The sequence below is a fragment of the Microtus ochrogaster genome, chromosome 19, assembly GCF_000317375.1.
Source record: "Microtus ochrogaster isolate Prairie Vole_2 chromosome 19, MicOch1.0, whole genome shotgun sequence".
Classification (NCBI taxonomy): Eukaryota; Metazoa; Chordata; class Mammalia; order Rodentia; family Cricetidae; genus Microtus; species Microtus ochrogaster.
In genome coordinates this window covers 41461679-41473653 of record NC_022021.1, presented here as the reverse complement: position 1 = coordinate 41473653, position 11975 = coordinate 41461679, and the positions used below count along the sequence as shown (strand labels likewise).

The window sequence follows — 11975 nt, the reverse complement described above, 5'->3', positions numbered from 1 at the left end:
TGTAAAAAAAAAAAAAAAAAAAACATACAAACATGAAAGTCTTATTTTATTCATTGATTTCCTTTGACATCTTGGAAAATCCACATTTAACACAATGGCAAAGATAGCCACATTTCATCAGAGTTTTGGCATATGGCAAGGGATGGGCTCCCAACCATTGCTCTCAATGTGTTACGAAGATAGCTTAAACATTCCAGTTTTCCACTTATGAAATAAACTTGGGCACATTCTGTCCAGCTTCCCCAAAGCTAACTTTTTCCACTTAGATCTAATAAGTACGAGAGGAGAAAAGCTTCAATTTCAGGGACATAGAAAATAAAATGTGGGAGGCGTAGTAGGGCCAGCAGCCTGGGCACCTCACTCATCATCTTAACGCTCGGATCTGCTGCTCAGACAAAAACGAGAAAGGCTGGCAGGTTTTGACATACAGCGTGTTGATTGTGTAACTTCTCCAACAAGGTACTGTCTGTGGCTTGCGGAAAATGGCTCTCTTCATTGATTAAGGCAAGCAGGCCGAGTTTCTGCAAGAGGAGAGACAAAGGGTGAATGAATGAAGTGTGGGATGTCTGTCTCTCAAACCACTTTAGAGATCCAACCCAGTCAGTGCTTAAAAACAGAAACATCACCGTATTCTCTGGAGCTGAAAAATTCAGAAAGAAACACACCAAGAAAACCAATGAAGTTCTAGTTGTCTTTGCAAAAATGGGATCCACTGAAATGCTCTGGATAAACTTCCAGAACTGTCAAGCCCACCAGTGCGGTGGACAAGGATTTGCTGGCACTTAACATCTGTGAGGCCAGTTCACACACACTGTTGATTCTGAAATACTGAGTTCGGTGAGACAATAGCCTGGCAACAGCCAAGTATTTAAATCCAACTCCACGGTGCATTCGCATTCAGGTTTCCAAATGGCCCATTGTGTTCTAAACATTCACATCTTTGATGTGCGTGTTTGCACAAGCTATTTTGTTCACACAACCATGAATCACCCCAGCTGGCCACCCTTGGGACTGCAACCACTCCTTCTCCAGCTACCCATTACCTTCTCGATCAAGTCGAGGCACTCTCCATTGTCTATCCAGTCAATGTCTTCCCACAGGAGCCCTTCTCTGGCGGAAAGAAGAAAGAGGGCCGTGGGAAATCAAGATACACCTCATGCTAACTTAAATACTGATCAAAACCAAAAATATTTTTGAAGTAGAACCTTTGTGTGCTTACCTGCTATATTCTAGTTGCTCTAAAGAAAAAATATGCTTGTTGAAGTATTCCTGAAGCTTCTCATTTGCATAGTTGATATTGAACTGTTCAAAGTGGTTAACCTAAGGATGGGGATACAGCGAGTGAGTTCTTCAGGGCCCTCAAGGATACACACAGAAGTGACAGAGGGGCAAGAGAGAAGAAAGGGCTGCAGAGAAAAACACCCATGGCTGCTTTAGGGAACATCCTGGTCTCTGCAGGCGTACCTCGAAGTTTTCAAATCCAAAGATGTCAAGGATGCCGATGGATTTGAAGTCCTCTTTGCCCTTGATCCGGCTGTTGATCTTCTTGATTATCCACTCAAAGCAGCGTGCATAAAGTGCCATGGCCAAGGAGTCTCTGCTATCTATTGCCTGGAGGGGAGAAGACAGTGGCAGAAGGCATAGCCAGCCTGTCCCACCCCACTGGGGGATACAGTGCTCTGGGGAATACTTCATATTTTGACTATGAGGTAGACGTTTAAAGGGTTCATTGTGGTCACACAACGCAAAGCAAGACCTAGATCAGAAACCCCAAAGATGTCATTTGGGACAAGTTTCAACGGCACTGAGGGCAGGGGCCATACCTGCTGAACGCTGAGAGGCGTGAGGATCTCTTCTCCCCTGAGGAACATCGATCTCTGGGTCAGAGCATCTGTGAGCTGTGTTGGGTCCAGCCCAAGTAACTCCGCAGACCTACCCAAAGCTGGAAGTGAAGAAGGAGGCAGAGGTGAACCCACTGTCCCTCAAACACACCAGAGGTTGGACCCTAGCTGGGTTCAAATCCAACCACATACAGCAACACCAGAAAGCAGAGGACATTCCGCAGCTCCTCAGGCAGAGCTGATGGATGCAGGTCACTGCTAAGTTAATGACTCCCATAGCAATCCCAGCTTAGGAGAGCGGAAGGACCCAATACCGGAGCAAAGTGATGGCCGGTGACCCTGAGATGCTGACGAGGTGTGTGACTATTTTCACTGGTAGCACTCAAGTATGACTGGCTTTGCCACTACAGATCTCTCACCAGAACAAAAATGCTTTTAAGAGGTTTCAAGACACAGGGGCATCTTAACAAACTGAATTTAGAAGTAGATACAAGCTGTTGGGGTTGGAGAAATGGCTCAGCAGTTAAGAGTACTTGCTGCTCTTGCAGAGGACCTGGGTCTGATTCTCAGCACCCACTGTAGGTGGATCACAAGCATCTAGCTTAGTGAAGAAACCTGCACCCAGACTGTAACATATAAACTGGTACACATACATACACAATAAAAATATACAATAATTTAAAAGGGACAGAAAATCTGTCTTTTATGATGCAGGACATTAAAGAAAGTTGCTATAGCTGGGCAGTGGTGGTGCATACCTTTAATCCCAGCGTTCAGGAGGCAAAGGCAGGTGGATCTCTGTGAGTTCGAGACCAGCCTGGTCTCCAAAGCTAAAACCCTGTCCTCAGTAAACAAACAACAACAACAAAGTCACTACAGACAGAGACCGTTGCAGAAAAGCAGAATTGGTCAAAGTTCTGGGAGCAATGGACCATGCCCAAAGGCAATGGAGACATCTCCAACACAACTCATTCATCCAGCGCTCAAGGCGCATCAGGGAAAAGGAGGTGGAAAGAGAGTTCCCCAGACAGCCAGAACTGCAGCACAGAGAGAATGGACATTTGCATTGCCTGAGGAGGCCAGAAGAGGGCACTGGGTGCTCTAGAACTTGGTTACAGAATGCAGATCCTCTCAAAAAGCCCTCAGTCTCTTGATCTCTAAACCATTTCTCCCTCTCCGACCCTAAACAAAGCTCTTGGCTTCTAGGATGTTGAAAGGAACTAGGTGGGGTCAAACACCCGAGAACCACTGCCCAAGGAAGGGGCTCCCAGACAGGCATTGTGATCCCAAACACATCCCGTTTCCAGTTTCTGCAACGCCGTTTATTGTTTCCATCAGAAAACTCAAAATGCTTCTACGTATGTATTTAAAACTGGCATTTTATACAGACAACAAGCTCCAAGGTACTCTACCAAAAGAAAGTCCTAAGGGAAAAGGGATAGGAGGAGGATCGCCTCTGGCAGGGCTGGGCTGTGGACCCAGCATCTGCACAGCGAGCCAACAGTCTGATGGACTGTCACGAGGCACCACAATTCCATAACTCTAAAAACCAAGACAAAGTGGGACACTCACTGCCAGACTTAACACTTTTTATATATCAAGAGTTTATTGTTCATATTCTACTTATTTAGTCCATTTTACTTCCTAGTAAGAATAAGAACAGACGCCAACTCAATTCTGGAACATTTCGAAGGCTTTGACCCTTGCCCTGACACTTCACATCACAGGTGAAGCTCCACAGCTCCGGACCTGGACATGGCACAGTTGCAGACATGTGCTTAGCATGGGAGAGTGGGTGAGAACATAGGTTCAGGCCCCAGTGTCAAAGAGAGGGAAAATCTGTAGCGCTACTCTCTAGGGGGAAACCTGTAGCTCTACTCTAGGCACCAGAAAATTTTCTATAAAGAACCGTGCGGGGGCTGGAGAGATGGCTTAGCAGTTAAGAGCATTACCTGCTCTTCCAAAGATCCTGAGTTCAATTCCCAGCAATCACATGGTGGCTCACAACCATCTGTAATGAGGTCTGGTGCCCTCTTCTGGCCTTCAGGCATACACACAGACAGAATATTGTATACATAACAAATAAATAAATATTTAAAAAAAAAGAAAGAAAATTAAGAACCGTGTGTCAGTCGCGTGGTGGTGCAAGTCTTTAATCCCAGCACAGGATTCGAGAGGCAGAAACGGGAGGATCTCTATGATTTCAAGGCCAGCCTGGTCTACAGAGTTAACTCCAGGATAGTCAGGACTATAGAAAGACCCTGCTTCAAAAAACAAAAACAAACAGACAGACAAAAATGGCTTGTCTCACCTGTTTTGAAGGAAACCTGCGCCCCTCCAGCAGTGATGAATTCTATGTTGCCGAGGTGCAGTATCCCAGCCAGCAACCTCAAAACCTCCCGGACTTCCTCCTTGCTGAACTGCATGACTTCCATTGCCGTCTAGAAGAAAACACAAACTGCTCATGATTAAGTTAAATTAATAGGTATGGTTTCAAGAACAAAAAGAAAAAAAAAAAGAAAAAAAGAAAAAAACATGATAGATAATCACTGATTTTAACAATTTTTAATTTTTAGTAAAAAAAATAAAGTAAAAAATAAAACATTAAAAAAGGCAGAAATGAAGACTGCTGAGCATCCAGCAATACACGACCACACGTCTGTGACAGACAGCCTCTTGCTTCCATTACTAAACAACATCCGAAGAATCACTGTCATGTCAACAAAACGCCTCTCTCTTCCAACAGGAAAGTACAATGAATACTGCTTCCTTTACAGAAACTGGAGGCAGGGGGACATACAAAAAGGGAGAGCAAAGAAATGTGGTTAAGAAATAAATAATCATCTCTTAGTCTCAAGATATTTATTTATTTATTTTCTCAAGACAGGGTTTTTCTGTAGCTTTGGAGTCTGTCCTTGAACTTGCACTTGTAGACCAGGCTGTCCTCAAACTCAGAGATCTGCCTGCCTCTGCCTCCCCAGTGCTGGGATTAAAGGTATGTACCACCACTGCCAGGCTGTGTCAAGACTTTTTAAACAAAGTTAAAAACCAAGTCAGGGGCCGGGCGATGGTGGCGCACGCCTTTAATCCCAGCACTCGGGAGGCAGAGGCAGGCGGATCTCTGTGAGTTCGAGACCAGCCTGGTCTACAGAGCTAGTTCCAGGACAGCTCCAAAGCCACAGAGAAACCCTGTCTCGAAAAAACAAAAAACAAAAACAAAAAAAAAAAAAACCAAGTCAGAAATGAATAAAATAATTACAAAGTACCTATGCTCTACAAACTTGGACTTCGCTCCTTTCTGTGAGTTTATAGGTATTTTCTAAGCCAAAACCAATCACGGCACTGCATGCCTGCAATCCCAGAACTAGGGAGGCTGGAGAAGAACAATTACCACAAATTCAAGGCTAACCTGGGTCACGTGGCTGGACATCATCTCAAAAATCAAAAGAAAATAATGTGTTTTTATCTCCCCCAGTCAGTTTGACAAGGACCACAGAAATGAACATCTTCACTGAATCATGCTGGGTGATATTTGCACACTGCAAACCCCGAGTTTGCATTTGTGTTAATTAAATAAAATCAATGTTGGGTCAGGAGGACTAGTTGACATAAAGTAATCATAGAGCATTAGAGGGCATCCAGGAGAGATAGAGAGGCAACAGGAAGTAGTAGGGCGGGGTTTGAAGCGGTGCGGCCTTTTCTGGTTTAGTGAAGCAGAAGCTCCGGTCTTTCAGAGATGGCCAGCAAGGAGAGGTTAGCTAATTGTGACCCAGCCTTTCTGATCTGGCAGGTTTTTATCCAAGCCTTTGAATCTTGAGTCTTGTTTATAAATAGAACAATAGAACCGCTGCTTGCAGGCACAGGGTTCCTGCCAGGCTGCTACTAGAGAAGCCGACTGGTATCTGGAGTTGCAATTGCTGCTGAAATAGCGGTAGATTAAGACACAGCCACTGTGCTGAAGCTAAAACAGAGTCGTCTACCTTGCTTCTAAAGCACTAAAAGTAGTAAGATTTAAAAATATGTATGAACAGTAGCAAGCAGTTCCTATCAGATGAAATAGTCTAAACACGCAGTTCATAACACAAAATTATCGGGGGCTGGGGAGAGCGCAGTGGGTGAAGCACCTGCCGTGCAAGCATTGCGCTTGCCATGCAAGAGCTGCACGTGCATTCAGATCCCCAGAACCAAAGTAAAAGCTGGACATATTAAAGCAATATGCAGGTCCAGCGTGTTGGGGTGATGGCGTTGTGAGCCAGCAAGAGCTCAACTCAAACAAGGTGGACTGACACAGATGTTCTCTGAGCTCTACGTGTGCACCATGACAGGCATGCAGCTGCACTCCATGCAACTGTACATGTGCATGGGGGGTGCGCGCATACGCACACACATATAAATCTTAGATATCTTCTTAAAATACATATGAAGGTAGCGTATAAAAAGTACAAAATGGGACCGTTAATATATTCATTGTACTAATGAATTTTAACTTCTTTTGTTTCAAGTCTACCTCTAAAGGATTAGCAAAATAGACTATGGTGATAATGTTCATTGAATTAACCACAGGGAAATGTAATTGCTCCAACAATTATCACTAGCATGGGCAAGTGCCTTACGACTCCTAGCAATAACCACTATTTACTTATCTTGCTGTCATTTTTATAATTGTTTAACCAAGCAGGCTCCCATTCCCTTTGGCAGGAATAGCTGAGTTTAAGGCTATATATATTATCTCAATAATATGGCTCAAGACTGAAATAAAAATCCTGGGAAATTCTCACTATCAGCTTGGAATTGCTAAACACTTAGTTATAAAATGGGTACCGAATTACACAGAGTTTTTTTTAATAAAAGCTTTTATTAAGCACATAAAGTAGATGCCTGTGGATGTGATATGATGTGTGTGGTGTGTGTGTGTGTGTGTGTGTGTGTGTGTGTGTGTGTAGGGGTGATATATGGTGCTAAATTCTGAAGCAGCAGACTGTCACACTAGAAATAAGTGTGTCCCAGTAGAAACTAGAGACAAGTGACCCTCTCAGAAAGCACAGGGACCCTGGCTGAACCCTGAATCATGGCGTGCTTCAAAGGGTGGAAAAGGAAGCTGGTGGGAGCTTAATTCTTGACAAATAAGTACTTAGGTAGTGATACACTATATAATGGTTTATATGTGTTTTAGACTATTTCATGTATTATGTTAGCTTATGTTGACTGAAGGCTGTTGAAATCAAAGTGGAGTTATTTATGTCAAGTTGCAACTGGCCAAATAAAGTCAGCAAGGCATGAAGGAAGGGCTCCCCTAAATCTATGTCCGACAAGAAGAATTTCTGCAGAAGCCTCGGCCAGTACCACAGTGTCCTCAGAAGATACAATACAAGGACCTCTGCCTATCACCCAGTCACTACCTCTGCGATAGCCTTGCTGGGGATGTTGCACAAGGGATCAGTATTTCAAGAACACCTCTATAGTCCCCTTCATTTTGAAACCGCCCCTAGTTGCAGAATCCTTAGATAGGAAGTTGACATATTCCCTCTGCAGTACCATTCGAGAGTAAACTCAGTATCTCCCCAGAGTTTTTTCTACTCCTTGTTCAACTTTTTGTTCTTTTTGTTGTTGTTGTTTGAGAGCAAAAAAAAAAAAAAAACCAAAAAAAAAACCAAAAAACAAACAAACAAACAAACAAAAAAAACAACCTTACTATGCAGGAAGGGATGACCTTGAGTTTCTAATCCTCCTGTGCTTTAGTCCTCACTGAAATTTAGACGTACCTGGTTTAGGTAGTGTGGTATTGGGATGGGACCTGGGGGCTCTGCATGTCAGGCAAAGCCTACCAAATCAACAACATTCCCAGCCCTTTACCTGTTCCCTAGATCAACAACCCCTAAGTTTTCCAAGATTGGAAGAGAGAGGGGGAAAAAAATCAATTGTTTGAGAAGTCATACAATATGACTCATGCTAAATGAATTTTCAGATATGTAAAATAGCCACAGATCACTCAGAACCCCTGGATGCATGCAGAAAGGTCTCTGAAGTCTGGAAATCTTAGTGGTGGTCCACAGTCAAGGATGCTGTAAACACTCAGAATTTGCGAAGAGAACCAACAGGGCATCAAGCATCAAAGTCCCCAGCTACTTCACACACGTTCGTCATCCACCATCCCGGTGGGCCAGGTGGAGGCAGTAAAACAGATCAGTTGCTACTGCTGACTTGAAACAGCTTTTCATCTCAGCTGAAAAATTTATGGCCCATTTCTGAAAGCTGTGTTAAAACTGGCTATGACATTGAGCATGCATTCATAGCCTATGGACCATGAAAAAAGCAGGTGTCCTTCCAAATAATAATCATATAATCATGGAAAAGATAACATGTTCATTATGAAAACATAACATCCAGAGAATGGCATAAAAATAAAATAAAACCATAGACTTGTGCCACGTAAAGTAACACTTTTGGAACATACATTTTTTGTTTCATTTTTTTCTTCACTTATAGTTGCTATGTGTATGATATTATATAAAAAATTTCTAAAATCAAAGGGATTCTATATATGTTTAATGCATATTGCTGCCTCCTGCCCTCCTCGTTTCTTATATAAGAAAAAATTTACAATATTTTTAAACATTCCACTCAGCCATGTGCTTCATTTGCTACAAGGGGATATCATCTGTGTGTCTAATAAATTAACAAATTATCTTAAATGTCTCCCAATTAGTCTGAAAGGAGGAAGACCTTGCTGTTTCCAGGAAGGAAAATTATTTTTGCTTTTGAAGCCTTGCTTAGAACCTCTAGAATAAAATTAAATGGCTAAATAATAATAGCAAAATGTCACATTTATGATCTTAGTAAAGATCAGCTAGTTTTTCACTACTACTTCTGGCGGGCCAATAGTAAGAAGCAGCTGGAAATCAAACATTTACAGATCTACAAGGAGATCCATAAAGAGAATGTGTAACTAGAAAACATCAGTCAGGAACATTATGCTGATTTTATATGTAAATATCCCTGTCTTTTACGTGATTTTGTCATAAGATCAAATTTCAAATGCCAACACTTGTTATTTCAATGTAACCATAAAGCTGAAACACAGGGATTAAGAAACACAAACTATCTAACCTGGTTTGGAGCGACAGAAAGTTTTGTGTGGGGAAATGAAGCCCCAAGAGGGAGAGAGAGGAACAACACCCAAGGTCTTCCCAGGCAATGCGCCTTGGTGGCCACAGCTCTCTGGGAGTGCCTGCAGCAAGACTAGACTAGAAAACTGCCTCTTCTCCCCTCCCCGCTCATTAGGAGAAAGAATGAGTGCTAATCTCCACACAGTAAGAAATAACCGTGAGAGGAAGGCTGGAGAGTGGGAAAAGCGTGTGACCAGAACGGAATGAAGAAAGACAGCTTAGAACACAGTGGTCTGTCAGTGCCTGTGAGGAGTGCCAGGAGCCACCTGATGTAAAAATCCACAGAAGCCTAATACAGTTCTGTATGTAAAATTGTGCGGCACTTGCAGAAGAACACTATTTATAGGCAAGGCTATCCCAGGCTGACCCTGAACTCACAAAGCATCCCAGGTTGGCCCCAAATTGGCATCAGTCATCCTGCCTCTGTGGTGCTGGGATCACAGGCATGTGTCGCTGTGCCTGCCCCCCTCAACCCTGCAGACTTAAACCACCTCTAGATTACCTCTGATGCCAAACTCAAGGCATAGGCTATCAAAGCAGCAGTTCTTGCGTTATATTGCTTTTGTAGACATAACCTTTGTGTTTGTTTCATTTTAAAAGTACTTTCTATCTGAATTTGGTTATCCTCAGAGAGATGACACTCACAGATATGGGGGCTGACAATACTTTAAAGAACACATCAAGAAATCCAATGTGCCAGGGCAAATCCTTTACTCCCAAGGAATACTCACCAAAGAGTGACATCTTCAGTGGGGCGTAGCTCAGAGGCAAAATAATTGCCTTGTGTATGTGAGGCCCTAGGTTTGATCTCTCTAACTGAGGACAGGGCGAATGTCAGAGACAAAGATGGAGCAGAGAGACAGAGAAAGACACAGGGACACTGGGAGACAGTGATCACTCTGCACACTTGTGTGGCTTTTCCAAGAAAGTAAAGATGATCACACTACTCCCTCGTCCGCTCTGAATTTTATTTGCCTCCTTAATTAAGTCTTTTGAGACAGGGTCTAACAACTCTGCATGTTAGGCTAACCTTAAACTCATGGCAATCCTCCTGTCTCAGCCACAGAAATGCTGGGATTGCAGGCATGAGCCATCATACCAAGTTTGAATTCCATTTCCAACTTTGACCTGGATTACATACATGGGATGAGAAGAATTTTTGTGTGACCTGTGGACATTTTGAAATCACATGGAAGTCCTTTTTGTATGTCATTTGCCAGGTAGCAAGACCTTAAGGCTTCCCAGAACTATAAAGGATACACCGTTGGTTACACCCTAGAACTGGATGGAGTGAGAGCTTACTGCTGAGGCACCACACACTGAACGATCCAAGTTTCTGGCCCTTGAATGACTCAGAAAGACAAGGCTAACATGCTTTGCAGGCAGGAACAACCCAGCTGGTGGCTCTGCCTGGGATATGTATCCTTTTTCACCAGCTCTGTGATGTGTGGATAAAGGCAGGGTCATTAAGAGCAGAGTTAAACCCCTATGAAGTTTAGGAAAGAATGTGCGAACATGCCTGGGTACGTATGCACAGTGGATTGATCCATGCTCCCCTGCAGGCATTACAGTCTGGGAAGGCTCAATTCCCTTATAAATATGTATACATGGCCGATGCACATCTCTATATACGTTAAATTATCTCTAAATTACTTATAATCCCTCATACAGTATATACACATAAGTGCTATACTGTATTGTGTAGGAACTGGCAACAAGGGAAGAGGCCTGGCTATGTTAAGTACATTCAAAAACCTTGTTTTCCCCTCCGCTGTAGTGGGGACAGGGTACCTCCACCTGTGTCAGCCGCATTTACAGCCGATTATGATTGAGGATGAGTCAAACCCTATCCACACTGTGTCCTAAAGCTGAGGACTCTGGCAAAGGCGCTGAGCCCACCATGATGTGATAGCCGGGCACACTCAGTCAGACAGGCTTATAACGGTAGGCGGTGACCAGGCTTATTCAGTGCGGTCACGCCGCCCAGAGCCCTTGTGGGAACCGAGAGATGCTAGCGACCACTGTTGCTAGGAGCCAAAGTCAAGATCAGCACATGCAACCAGAACTAGTTCCAGTCAGGAACCAGGTGACAACCCCATGCTGACCTTGTCCCATGACAAACCTGTTTTCCAAAAGAAACTCTACCTGCAACCTCAAAACTGGAGAACATCTGTGGGGTGCAAAGCCCAGGCTCTTGGGGCTTTGTTTTGAGAAAAGGGGGGCACAGACCGCACATGCTGCTGCCAGAGAGTCCCGCACCCAGTCCTGACTAACACAGCCACTCATCATTTCTGAGGACTCCTGGGATCCCTTTCCACCCTGGAAAGCAGGCTTCACTGTGACTTACAGGGGAAGAAGCAGCTGTTCTCGTACGTCCGTCCAAACGTGATCACGTCTGTTTTCACTACACAAAAGAACTTCCCTTGAGAACAAAACTGAAAGCCAGACTCTCATGAGGATAACTTACAATAACTTGTGTGAAGGATTCTTGGTCACTGATTGTCTTGTCCTCTGTACATCCAGACTGATTCAAGTAATGGTAGTTCTCCGGCAAAGATAAATAAAATTCTTCTGCAGAAAGACAAAGAAAGATGGAACATCAGGACTCAGCTGGTCCTGGCTGAAAAAAGTCAGAAGCGATCACTGTAATTTACATACATATATACTTGAGTCCGCGGGAGCCTGGAGTGTGGCTTCAATAACTAAAGCACACACACACAATTTTATACCCAAATAATGCTACCTTTTAACAATCCAAGCAAAATATAAACAACTCAATTAAATTAAACAGGATCAGAAAAAAAAAGCAACAAATTAATGAAGGCCTTGCTTTATTATTTCCTTTTAAAAGACAAACATTTAGGGTTAGATGGTTAAATGGGAAAGAACTTGCTTAAACACATGAGCTCTAGGTTTCTAGGTTCACTGTCTAGTAGGACCAAAAAAAAAAAAAAAAAAAAAAAAAAAA

General features: G+C 43.3%; 1 protein-coding gene across 1 annotated transcript in view; it reads right to left on the bottom strand.

Annotated features, from left to right (window-relative positions):
- Positions 1-11975, bottom strand: part of LOC113457158 (unconventional myosin-X-like) — a 136687-nt gene that overhangs the window by 5778 nt on the left and 118934 nt on the right. The window contains exons 9-15 of the mRNA XM_026783711.1: positions 11475-11578; positions 4153-4282; positions 1824-1942; positions 1465-1611; positions 1220-1320; positions 1044-1110; positions 429-521 (exon numbers count right to left, since the gene is read on the bottom strand). Of these exons, the coding sequence (XP_026639512.1) occupies positions 429-521; positions 1044-1110; positions 1220-1320; positions 1465-1611; positions 1824-1942; positions 4153-4282; positions 11475-11578 (761 nt within the window). The remainder of the gene's footprint in view (positions 1-428; positions 522-1043; positions 1111-1219; positions 1321-1464; positions 1612-1823; positions 1943-4152; positions 4283-11474; positions 11579-11975) is intronic.